The 13,692-nt window shown below is 39.4% G+C and overlaps 1 protein-coding gene across 1 annotated transcript in view; it reads right to left on the bottom strand.

The window, feature by feature from the left end:
• The window catches only part of trappc9 (trafficking protein particle complex subunit 9), a 230,786-nt gene that overhangs the window by 163,668 nt on the left and 53,426 nt on the right, over nucleotides 1-13,692 (bottom strand). The window contains exons 13-15 of the mRNA XM_069703380.1: nucleotides 11,468-11,594; nucleotides 11,204-11,336; nucleotides 7,206-7,369 (exon numbers count right to left, since the gene is read on the bottom strand). Coding sequence (XP_069559481.1) covers nucleotides 7,206-7,369; nucleotides 11,204-11,336; nucleotides 11,468-11,594 — 424 coding nt within the window. The remainder of the gene's footprint in view (nucleotides 1-7,205; nucleotides 7,370-11,203; nucleotides 11,337-11,467; nucleotides 11,595-13,692) is intronic.

The raw sequence follows: 13,692 nt of genomic DNA, 5'->3' as shown, positions 1-13,692 counted from the left end.
ACACACAAAGTTAACATTTCTTTGTTTTCTTGCTCAGATGCTCTTGGTTTTTAATGTAACCTACTAAATCAATAGCATTATTTCCATACACAGTTCATTTAAAGTGCAACTGAAAACATGTTTTACATTAGTTTTTAAATGTAAAAAAGATATCAATATAATATAGTTTAAAATTGCTGTTATCACCTCATTGTTATATAAAAAGGGATATTTCAGAACTAGACCTTTCAGTTTCTGTATTTGATTGACAGCAGCTGGCAGCCTGTTAGTGTGATCGATCGATCGATCGGACGGACATGGATGGATGGATGGATGGATGGATGGATGGATGGATGGATGGATGGATGGATGGATGGATGGATGGATGGATGGATGGATGGATGGATGGATGGATGGATAGATAGATAGATAGATAGATAGATAGATAGATAGATAGATAGATAGATAGATAGATAGATAGATAGATAGATAGATAGATAGATAGATAGATAGATAGATAGATAGATACTTACTTACTTTATTAATCCCACAAGGGGACTTTTTTTTTTTTGCTAGAGCAGCATTATAGATACAGGTTCAGCAATAATGTGTATATGATGTAGTCCAAAGCTGGTGTTACAGGTTTATACAAAGTGATAACAGCATTGTGACCAATTAGTGCAAAGATGGAGGACATGGTAAATATGCTGATGAGAAAGGAGAAATATTTCTATTCAGTTTCACTTGGACTTTAAATTGCCTCAAATCATGACGAGCAATGCAGGGCTTTAGGGAGCTAACAGAATCAAAGCACTGAGGGGAAAAAGGCCGAAGGAAAAAAAGTAAATTCAGAGACCTAAAATCAAATTAAAAAAGAAATGTAGCCATGTAGTGTTTTATATAATTTTCTTCCTGCAGCCTTAGAAACAGCAAATATGTAACATACCATACACAGTGGGAAGTGGAAAAGCCATTAGAACATGAAGAGACCATCGCAACACAACAGAGTTACTGGTCAGATTATTTTTGATGATGAAGTATTCGTGTGAAGGTTAAACGTGAAGGTTAAACTGTGGCCCTGAGGACCTGACGGACTTCACCTCTGTGGACATTTTTAAAAGGAGACATAACTTCTCAGCTTGGCTTTTAATAAAGGTTCCCTGGGTTTTGTTGTTTAATTTGTTGTTTTTCCTTTATTGGTTTTATTGTATTTTTAAGTTTTTCTTGTGTCAAAAATGCTAAAACTGAGTTGAGTAAATAGTTGCTGGTTTATCTGCTAAACTTACAACTCTTCTTGTACTTATATACTTGTTTCCTCGTAGAAGAGGAATACCTAGTACTGGTTTAACTGTTAACTTTAAACACAAGTGGTTCATTTTCCTGTTCTTTTATAAACCATGCACATTGTGAGATTTTATCAAACATATCAGTGCAGACGAGTCACCATGGCAACAGCTGCTACTGTAAAGTGTGAGGCAAACTTTGTCCTGTGCGTAACTTCTTCAATGATCTTTGCGGTAAGCGTGCGTCCTTGTCCACGTTACAACTTCGGACGAGCGCTGAAACCGTTTCAGCAATGAGCACGACCACAGACAGCCTTTAGAAACAAAGTGAAAACCAAATTCAATTAAAAACATGAGTCATGTGACACACTCCAGACGGAAGCACATCTGACATTAAAATGGCCTTCAAAGGTCTCTCAGCTCAGTTGTGCTACGAAATTGCTTACTTCTGTACTTGGAGTGTGATGAAGCCTGCTGCACGAGCAAACCCGAGGAAATAGAAGAGGAGGCAATCTTGACTGTGGTCGTCGTGCCAAAATTAGACAAAATAGCGTGAGATACTACTCATACATCACGCAGTACGTTCACAAAACAATTCAGACAGAGGCTGAAGATGAGTCGCTACATTATCTGAGACTGATCATGAGTACTACCAGTGATGGTTTTTCCAAAATATATAAGACAAAGCAAAAGCACAGACCGAGTGGAGCCCAAGAAGAAGAAAAGTTTAACCAAGACAACTCAAACAACCGATTTGAAATATCCAGTTAATGCTGGAGCAGATTAACATCCTAAAGGTTCATACTTGCTGCTGTATCCTGTTTATACTTGCACAAGGTTTGCGTGTGTAAAAGCACAAGCAAACTTCATATCACCCGCCAAAAAAATCTCCAAGCTGATCAACTAACGACGTGCAGTGAGGACTCCGTCCTTTAAATGTGCAATTTAACACACGACTGAAGGTCACGTATTAATCAGAAGTGTGCATCAGGAGAGACGGCAGCTCTGACTGTGGTGAGAAGGAGACGCAGGAAACCAAACGATACGTAGAGAACATGGTTTTACACCCATGTTAACATTTTTGAGATGTCAAAGGCAAAAACTATTGACATTTTAGAGTTATTGAAGAAACGAAACGATGATTTCCAACAAGGAGGAGCCACACAACGCCAGCAATGACAAAACTTCTTACGACTCAGCATTTTCTTGCCTCTGGGTCATTCCTGCGTACTGCAGGTATCACTGCTGGGATGTTTTTCAAGTGTGTCGTACCAAGTCCTGAATGCTATGCGAGCGTGTTCAAATATGGCTGAAACAATCCTGACAGGGTTGATAACAATATTATTGTGGTTTACAGATAATGCTGCCAAGTGTCAAAGGTAACGGGAAAAAGTCATTGAGATGTTATAATGTAACTTAATAGTAATAAAGGCATACGTTGTATAAATTACCAAAAAAATTGAAGGGATAGAGACAGATAGAGACAGATAGACAGAGAGATCCTACACGACTGGCCCCACCAACAGTTGGATCTCTATGCTGTTCTTTTCTGTCTCTGCTCTCCTCTCACTCCAACCAGTTGATGGCCGCTCACCTCTGAGTCTGGTTCTGTGGAAGGTTTGTTCCCGTTAAAAAGGAGCTTTTCCTTTCAACTATGGCTCATATGAGAATTGTTGAATTGTTTGCCTTGTCTCCATAATGATTCTGTTGTTAGGACTTTACTATGTTTAAGTGCTGTGAAATAACTTGTGTTGTGATTTGGCACCAAATAGATAAAATTGAATTGAATTGCATATAACTGATACAGTAAACTGTTAAGGTGCTACAGTGACAATCAAATGGTGAATATTTTAAATGAGATCACTGCATTGCCCCTCTACTACATCAGTGTTTTGAAATAGTTACAGGACATGATACGGTTGGCACTGCTCTGAAAGATAAAAAAAAATAAATAAATAACGCTGCACATAAGTTTATTAATATAGTAGAGAGATGATTGCTTGCCTTGTTTTGAAATACACACAAAGACCAAGTTGATTAGTATTTTGGGCAGCATATCAAACCTCAGTGCACTTCCAGCACAGAGTAATGTGTCCACAGCAGCGAGTCCTGAAGACGGTGAATTACAGAGATCTGCATTTCTTTGATACATTTGAGGAGGTTGTCTTTCAACAGTAAATGGAAAAAAAGATGTTGTAGAATGGCACCTTTTTTATTAGCAAGTTATTAAAATGTGCTGCTTTTGTAGGTCCTTTCAGGAAGAAACAGCATCGTTTGGTTCACTGATATTTGCTCTGAAACAGTTATGTGACAGAAATATATAAATGTAACATTGTGTAGATTGAGAGCAGGGAACAAGACGGAGACAAGTGAGATTTTGAAATAATTACAGTTAAAACTGGAAAAAAAAAATTCTTCCAAATTCTTTGTTTTTGACTTTAGTGATAATCAGAGTCAAAATAGGAGCTCTCACTTTCATATATTGTCAGAATGGAGGGCTCAAAGACGAAGTGCTACTGGCCTCTGTGTTGAAGGGAGTCCCTGCTCACAGCAGAGGATGAATTCAGGAAAAGAAAAAAAGGAGAATCAGAATCCGAAGAAATTAAAGAACTGAGGAAGAGGCTGAAACCGGAGAAGTATTTGAAGGAGAGAGGAAGAGGGCATGGAAAGCTGGAATAAAGACAGAACTGAGAGAAAGAAGATGATGATTAATTCACAAGGTGTTTGAAAAATTGGGTGACAGAAGAGCTTTGTTGGGGGCATCTCTTCTATCCCATTTTATCTACTACAACTGAAAACGATCTACATTTTGTTTTTATAGTTTGACCTTTTGACATTTGGCCTTCAACCAGCTATGTAGCTTTAAACAACTGAGAAGGAAAGACGGAAGGTTTATTGTTTTATTGTTGAGTTTCACTAATTTACTCACTTTTATTGCACTATTATTATTGCTAATATAATAATATAATACAAGTTGGAGAATTTAATGAGCACTTATACGATTGCTTTTTATTTTCATTTGTACCTACAATTAGTCCATTTTGATGACTTCACGCTCGTTTGTATTGATTACATAAAATAAATGGTTTGAATCAAAATGAAGTGTTCTGTTAATATTTTCCAAAGTAAAGGCTTTGAGTTTATTCATTCAAGCATAAACTGTGGAAGTATTTGAGTGAAACTACAGATGGTGTCTTGTTTTTGTTTTTTTAATTCAGGTCTAGAGAATTCAGGTGTTTTTTTTGCTTGTTCAACCAACTCTGAAAAATATAACATTCCCTCTGAGACAAAACTATGTTTGCAGCCTAAATCATTTCCAACAAGTACAACAACAACGGTTCCATTTCAAAGAGAACTCTTGTTAACTACAGAGACTGCATGGTTCCTTGGAATCCGGCCAACGAGAAGCAGGGAGGTTGGAAGACGAGGTAGACAGTCTTCAAATCCCAGAGTCTTTTTAATTAGAGTTTTGTACTATTTACCATCGACAGGCCAATTCTAAACCCCCTTAGATCAAGCACTGGAAAGGGCCTCAGCAGCACAGGTCCCCAAACAACAAGAGAAATACACAGCACTTCTCCCAGCACTCTGTCATCGAGTCATACATTCTACATCAGGGCTCGCCATCAAAGCTTCTTCCGACCTCCACACTATAGACTCCTGAACATGACAGGGAGAGAAGCGACTGAAAAGTGAGGAAAATATTCAGTTGAGGTGTGAAAGAGTGACAGAAGCTGGTGAGATGGGGTCTGTGAGTGTTAACCCTCGGACAGGGGAAGCATGTAGCCTGTCATCACAGAACCCCGGGGCCATTTTGGAAATGTCAGATCAATTCCATTATACGGACTCCCTGCTTCTCCTTCTTTGCTCATCACTGCGTGATGAAACTCCTGCTGAGACCAAAAAATACATGATTTTTTTTTTTTTATTGGCTTCATCCTGAATCTTCTGTACAGTACAACAACATTTTCTCAGTAGGATCCAGATAAATAAAATGCTTTTTGACTGGATTACAAAGTGAACACGGTGACACGAAACATTATTCTTCACAAGTAGCAAAAGCACACGGAGATGACTCTGAGCAGCACTGCTATGTTTTTATAGCAAAAGTTATAGTTTTGTTTCCGTTTAATTATATTCAAACATTCACTCAAAGACACTGAAGTTTGATTATGCAGGTTAATTCAATCTGACTTTAGCATTTCAGAAACATATGACATCAATACATATATCTAAAGACATGTAACGTAAAAAATGTATAACTAAATTTAAAGGGATACTTTTCACACAAAAAAATAGTGTCTTTATGAATTAATAAAATCCATATTAGCTATTTTAATATTTGATATTTGTGTAAGGCTCAACAGTCCAATATTAATCAGGTTTTCTTCACCTTACAGTACAACAGATGGTAATATCTCTGTGTACGCAAGACCAGCCGATGTAAATGGAGATTGTACAGTGTTTGGGGTAAGACTGTGGTTATACTTACAACTTTAAACAGAGATTTAAGTATACTGATTGAAAATGAGGTATTTAGAATTACATCTGGAGCAACAGAAAGCGAGCTGAAGCTCGTAGGGACAGAGGACGGACCCGCCGTTCTGTGGGTTCATGAGACTTTGTGTGAGGAAACATCTTGGTGAGTCCCATCGTTTGGTCCAAGAGCTGAAGTTGGAATGAGCTTAGTACAAGGAATAGTTTGAAGTGTTGATCCAAAAAATGTATTTCGAGGAAAGACTCAGAGGAGCGTCTCCTAGTTTGTCTGAGATGTGCAGACTCGTGAAAAAGAGATGACATCAGGTCTTCGTTGGGTCGTCCCCCTCTTCGTTTTACCCAAAGTTGAAAATGTTTCACCTCTCCATGCTAAAAAAACAACAACTTAACGTCCAGTGCAAAAAAAAAAAATGCTCAGCGCCTCGTAATGCTGCTGCCGTTTAAAAAATACAGTGCACTCAAGTAAAAGCGCTTCGGTGGACACAGGCCCTAACTGCTTAAATAAATCACAGTAAAGATGAAGTATACTACATCAATCCTACAATAATGCATACGGTGGATTTTGTTTTCTTGAAGAGAATTGAATAGACTGTAGGTGGGGCATTAAATCTCATTTTGTAGAAGTACAGTTCTCCTGTATTTCATTTTTCTCCAAACTAGTCTTCTGAGCAAGATAAGGCAGTGGGCTGGCTAACCACAGACTGTTAATTCACTCTATAAAAAAAAAAAAAACAGATATTACTCCTTTATCCGCTTATCAGTCAGATGTAAGAGCATTTAATGTCTGGAAATTGACCAGAGTCAATGTTTTACAACGTTGCTGTAAACCGGCAGTTGAGTTTGTAGCTGCAGAGATGCTGATGTGTGCCATTTACAGAAACTAATCATTGCCTTTGTGCTGACATTTATCCCATCTGTAGGAAAGATCATTAGAACTTTGTGTGGACTGTTTCCAAAAATGTTGCTTCTTTTTTGGGGGTTTTCCACACAGACAGCGAGACAAAGACAGAAAAAGCACAAGGGAGACAAAGAAACGGTCGGTGTGAGTGGAGACTGCAGAGATCTGAGCACCTGAACAGGTGCTGAACAAAGAGATGGAACACAGACTGAAAAGCCGCAGGGGCATGAAAGATGTCGGACCAAAGACACCGGGGAAGTGACCTCTGCGGCACTGCGGACACGAGGACAACAATAGGCGCGAGGGAAAACTCAGTGGGTGGTGAAGCAGATCAAAGGCTGTCCTGACTGAAACAGCATACTTTGCACATTGCCTTTTCAATCCTGTAAATATTCCTAATCCACATATTTTCCCCCTTTTCTCTTTGTTCTACTGCAGAGAAAAAAAAACGTCCTGTTTATTTAGTCATTAACTTCAGAGGTGAGAATTATCATAGTTCACAAAAAGCTGAGAGGACCGGTTTTACTCGTCTCGACGGGGTCGCTCACCTTTGGTGCTGACGATCTTGGAGGTGAGCTCCAGAGTCTCGATGTCCACAGGTCCAATGTTCTCCAGGGTGATGGTCAGCTGCTGCGTCTCTCCGTTGAACAGCTGGACAGACACATGGCTGGACAGTTCTTCTTTGGACGTGGGATTAGGCATGTGAGCTGACCTGTGTAAGGATGCAGAGAGAAACAGGTTTAAATTGAAAATGTAGTTGTTCTTATTTTGGTCGAGATTGTACATCAATGAGCCAAAACATTATGACCACTAACAGATGACATGAATACCATCATAATGTTGCATGTCAAACTCTGGGGTTCTGTTCTTTGTGGGTTAAAACTGTGTGTTTTGGTTTTCAAGCCTCACTGGAGCCAGTGAGTGAAAATCAAGCGACAACCAACAGTGACGTCACCCATTGGTTTGTGAACGGCCGTTATGAAGCCGCAAGTTCGGATTTTGGCCGGTGCCGACTTGGTATTTCGGAGCGAGACATGACCATAATTGGGCGAGCTGGGGCGGAGCCAGCGGTGGATCCGACTCAACCTGATTAGAAACCTGAGGATGATATGCCGCGCCCACAAATCAAATAGACACGCCCCCAAAAATGACAAAAATAAATTTTGATGGGATTATTTTCAGATGAAGAAGGAGTGACTTTGGCAAATGACACCATCATGAGTTGTGGAAAAAGTTTACTGACTTATATCTATGGATGTCTATGGCGCATGTGCCTTTTTAAAACCAACCTCTCGCTGCACAGCTTAAGGCACTTCTACATCAGCCTAATTTGTCAGACCCGGAAGCTACGTCCACTTTTATATAGTCTGTGGTGAAGAGCCGTAGCTGATGCTGACAGAGTTTTATTGTCATTAAGATTACAGGAACCACACTATGCTGCTTAAATCATAATTATCAGGTAGATGCGTTTAATTAATGTCAACAATGATTTTTCCAAGCACACAAAAGTTGGTCATGGAGTTCCACAGGGTTCTGTGCTGGAGCCAATACTTTTCACCTTATACATGCTACCCTGAAGCAACATTAGTAGGAAACACTACGTAAATTTCCATTTTTATGATGATGACACTGATATGCTATAATTTATTTATTAAGTTAGGTGAAACAATCAAGTTTCTACCCATTAGTCAAGCATCAAACATATCTTAAACATTTGCAATTTTCTACTTCTAAATTAAGACAAAACTGGAGTTATTGTATTTGGCCATAAATACATCATATATCTAATGTTACTCCGGAGAGCATCGCCGTGGCCTACAGCCCCGATGTCAGGAACCTTGGAGTGTTTTTTGAAAGGTGTCCTTTAACTCACACATAAAGCAAATGTCTAAGACTGCTTTCTATGAACATCCTGTCTCAGAGTGACGCTGAAAAACATGGCTACGCTTCTGTCATTTCCAGACTGGATTATTGTAATTCTTTAATATCACGATGCCCCACTAACTCTGAAAAAGCTCCAATCGATCCAAAATGCTGCAGCGAGCACTGACAGGATTTAACAAGAGAGTTCCAATTTCTCCCATATTATGTTAAGCTATGGAAAACATTTTAATTTATTTTTAAAAGATACTTTTTGTTTTGTTTTATATAATTACTGTGTTGCTGAATTTTAAAGCTTGTTTAAATTCAGAGGTTGTGTTGATGTGATGGGTTTGTTTATGTAAATCACTTTGCAATGTAATTTCAGAAAATTGCTATATAAATAAAGTATGCTTGAAAATTAAAAAAATAAAGATTTCTAGCATATCTTCATTGGCTCCCTGTGAAATCAAAAAAAAAAACTTCAAATCCCCTTCATGACTCAGCTCCATCATATCTTAAAGCCCTCATTAATGGTTAAACCAGCAATACATATAGGTTGCATGTTCGCACAATTTATTTTCACAGATGTTCTGATCCTTATAAATTCCTTGATGAATTAAAGATAATGTTTAACATTGATGTTAGTAATGTGAAAAAGGTACTTCTGCTTTGTGCTGTAAACAAGAATTCAGCGAGGAACCTGAGAGCTTTGAAGTCGGAGCTGAAGGTCTACCCGCGGCCGCTGTGAGGACGCCCAGGAGACCACATATTACACTTTCATTCTATTTGCTTGGTGTGTCTGCTACAGCTCTTCCAGCACTCGAGAATAAAAAGATTTTCCACATCAAAAGCTGCTGAAGTGCTGCACTTACAGGCATGACCTAATTTGGATTTTTTTTTTTAGCAGCTCTGCTGTCAGGATGATTTACAACACTCCAACGGGGCGCTTTACCTGTTACTTTCTGGTAGTAAATGAACTCATGACTTCTCTCATGTTTCTTACTTTTACCTTATTGGAAATTTCATTTCATCCTACAGGATGGAAACAAATTCACCTGCTGCTCTGATGTTAAACTTGTCACTGTAGCTAGTTCTCACATAGAAGCAGCAGCTGCACACTTTTGTATTGTCACTTTTGTTATTAGTAATACAGCAAAGATTTCCACCGTGGGTAGTATTTTTTGGGGAAGTCTGGAAGGTGATGATGGTGGGCGGGGTTGGACTTAAATGTTAAATACTTCCTCGCTAAACATCCTTTAGGGATGCAATTTGAACAGCAGTTTGTTCCCTTACAGAAAAAACTCATGAATTTCATGTGCAAAAACTAATGTGACCACACACATGTGATTGTGCACATTTGAAACATGTACTTTGTCCATAGGAACATGGGGTTTTGGAACATTGTCATGGTCTAATGTGATGCTCATGTAGATTCCCATGTAAAAACTTTTCCACATATTTTCCCCCATGTTATCATGTGTTGCAACATGTGGTAAACATGGAAAACTGGTGTGTTTTTTTCCTGTAAGTGTTAATCAATGAAATGTTGAGAATCTTTAGAATTATATTCTTGATGTTAGATTAGAATCTGTTTCATGAATAAAAGTGACGGTCCAGATCTGAGTTGTAATTAACGGTGACACTGATAGTTTGTATGAAATGTTGCTTGCCATGAGGAGATGAACCGGACTTTCTGCGCTCACTATAAGATTACAATAGAGTTACTGTAGTATAACTATAATGTGTATCAGTTATGACTTTGAGCCATAAAGGATTCTCGTTTTAGTCAGAAAGATTTCTTAACATCTGAAAATGTAGGAACATTTCATTTGGTTATCAAATAAATAAAAAGTTAAATAAAAAATGTTTTATATGTTGTAATATGTTAATTGTTCTGCATCAGATGATGTATGACATTGGGAATCAACAATATAGTGAAAAGTACAATAGTAACTCACTGTTTCAGTTCTGTACTTCAGCATGATGGATTCAAGTGAACATTAAGGTTTGGTTAAAGTGCTGACTTCCAGCTTTAAGGGTGTTTGACTGTGTTCACATCAATTGTGAACAGAGGAGGACTCTGCCCTTTTATATATTTATGGCCAAACAGCAGCATGTTTTTTTTTTAGCAGAGTCAGGTCACCTAAACCCAAAGTAACAGAGCATGCATTTTTTTTTCCACTGAGGACCAGAATGAAGCTAAAAGGTCTTTTAACCTGTAGAGAATAGAAAAGTAGGAAGAAAACACAAAGCAAAACGTGTCCTTCAACGTGGTTTCCTCATTCGTTAAAAACATCAGTAGCCCAGTCCAGCCAGTATAACTGTCAGCTGCTGTGCTGCTACTCTTCTACACTTCACATGCCGTGTTGTTTCAGCTGTGTCACACCAGAGCCCCGGTGACCACTGGAAGCACGTCAGAAGCTGAAAGTCTTTCAGGAGTCAGCTGGAAAAAAGACACATTGTCTGGCATTTATCTTTTTTTTTTCCAGTGTCCTCTTGAAGGGAATCATCCGACTCCTTGTGCCTCTCCATTTCAAAAAACCTCAGCTGACCCCGATGTTTTCTGCTGACCTACTGAGACCTGTGACATTTCCGGCACGGCAACACAGCAAGATCCGGTGACCGCTGGCCTTCAGTGGAACATTACCGTCGTAACGAGGACGGAGCGCGGGGAGCTACTCACCGTGGCAGTGATGTGCTGAGCTGGAGGCGAGGAAGAGAGGGAATGACCTCCACCAAACAGCCGCCGGTCTTCACAGCAGACAGGCCCTCCAGCAGGCAGTCACTGGTCACACCAAACACAGAGGTGTGGTAACCTGGGTTCAAAAGGAAAACACACAAACTGTTTTAAAGTGGTGAATGGATTCAACAGTTTATGAAACAAAAATGTCCACTAATTTGCTCGTCTCATTATAACGTGCGACGTGTGAGTATCCTCAGGACTGACCGTTGACAGTGATGTTACCAGCCGTCCGTGGGACGCCAACTAGAGTGACGGGATACAGGCCGGACTCGGCAGGCAGCGACAGCGCAGCGGGCAGAGATTCAAACTCCACTCCGGATGTCAGCAAACCCTGAATACCACACAGAGAAAGAAACCAATTAAACTGACTACAAAGCTTTGAGTCTCTTCCATGTTTTCACTGAAAAAAGCAGCATCTGATTCTCCCACATTAGTTCAGCGTGAAGTATATCTCAGACCGTTTCATGTGATCCATCATCTTGATCTACCCATGACGTCCTGAAGATTAAATCTCCGTCAGCGTGGGACAGACGTTTCCATCGGAGAAAATCGCTCTCTGTCGGAAATGGCCACTTGAGCCACATTTGCCCTCAGATACAATTTAAAACAAGTTGGACAGATCGCAACACAGAAGGAAGACGGCTCGCAGAATTTCCAACTCAGCATTCCAAAGTCCCACCGGGTTTTATCCGAGACCGGAATATCCTGCGCCAATGTTTAGGATGCATTACAAAATCTTTCACTGTCCATCCAAAGGACAACTCTGAGCCCTTAAATGAAAGAGTCTGAACAGAATCCAAATCAACTCAGAAATGCCACTTATAGAAAAGAATTTCTTGAATAATAATTCTGGTTTATTACAACCAGCATTTCTGCGGCTTTGGGTTTCGTTTTTATTGGATATGCTGACGCGAGGTTATTATCAGACCTGTCGCACTTCTAAATAAATTGGAATAAATTGGTGAAGATGAGGTTATTATTTCTCAGAGGAAGGATAGCAACACCTTGTAAAACATTTAACGACTGACAACATAACTCCGAACTTCCACCAAGCACCATATTAAAGACAAAAGCAATGCTTCAACTTATTAAGACCGGGTGTAACGTGTGTATACACCTTTAAGATGAGGTGCACGTTTGCATTATTGTCACTTTAGAAGCGGGTGCAGTGGGATAGTGTTTTAGACGACACTATCGGAGCTTAATTGCTTTTATTAAACAAGTCTATTTAACTGTTTGCCGCTATTTGTTAATGTGCAGCACTTTGGTCAACATTTGTTGTGTTTTAAATGTGCTATATAAATAACCAACTTGACTTCTAGGTGTCTATGGCTGCATACGGTGTAATGAGGCTGTACACGGGATGGAGTTCGTCACTTAGTCTGTGAGTGAATGTGAAGTTACACCATTTGTCAGCTGAATGCCACATGACTGACTGATATGGTCACTATTGGCTAAATGTCATGACTTCCTGTATCCGTTTCAAATTAAAAGTCCTCATTTCAAATTAAAAGTCGACGAGCTTTACATGCTAGTCTTGGTCAACATTTTCTTTTCTGTTCATTGATTTTACTTATAGAAATGTGAATGACACATTTTTAGGCTCTCATTGTTATTATGTTGTGTCACTTTGCTAAAGAGGCTGAAAACTAGAGGTTTTAGCGAAGTCAGTGTTTCAGAAAACCCTCCGATTTTTTAGAAGCTTTTTTCAATCAATGTCTGAGGTTTCAAAATGTTTCTTGCGACAGCACCTGGAATTCATTGGCTCATCATAAGAGAGGAATTAAATGGGATCCGTGGCTACTCATTCACTGTAACACTCGTCTCATCATAGCAGTATAGAACTACATACAGTGTAAAATACAAGCATGGCACACCTCATACAGAGAGTAACTTCATCATGAAGGTCTTTTTTGTTAATTTGTGTAGTTCGTGAGCAGTTTGTTTCCAACATTACTCAAAAAACAACTAACTTTTAACATTGTTGAGGCAACTATTGGTCAACGTCAACGAACATGTCGTAGGATATGTCAAACCAGGCGGGTAAAAACAAAACAGTTCTGACATTCTGTCAGTATCCCAGATGCCGCATCACTGTCCTACAAATATATCACACTGAAAGGCCTGTTTGTTGTTCCTGACGGTCATATTCCTGACCGACACGGGAATTTTTTGCCGATGACTTAATCGTGTCACAATCAGGCTGAATTCATGCGGTCCGAGCCCATAAGATCAGTGATGGTTCTGCCTGCCAGAACATGGTGCTTTTTACAAGTTGTGACATCAACTGCTGGATCTGCAGTCATCTTTGAGAAAAACTGCTTTATCAATAAAAACAAGTGGGGAAAAAAAAACTGTATTAAAAAACTGGTCACATCATCTGAGCCTCATTTGTAGTCTGAAAAATCCTCCGTGGTTTTGAAGTCCTC

Source organism: Brachyistius frenatus, unplaced genomic scaffold, assembly GCF_029030835.1.
Source record: "Brachyistius frenatus isolate BFR_SWC_R1_liver_20210118 unplaced genomic scaffold, ASM2903083v1 Contig_46, whole genome shotgun sequence".
NCBI classification, from domain to species: domain Eukaryota; kingdom Metazoa; phylum Chordata; class Actinopteri; family Embiotocidae; genus Brachyistius; species Brachyistius frenatus.
The sequence above is the reverse complement of the archived record's forward strand: the minus strand, read 5'-3'. Positions and strand labels throughout refer to the sequence as shown.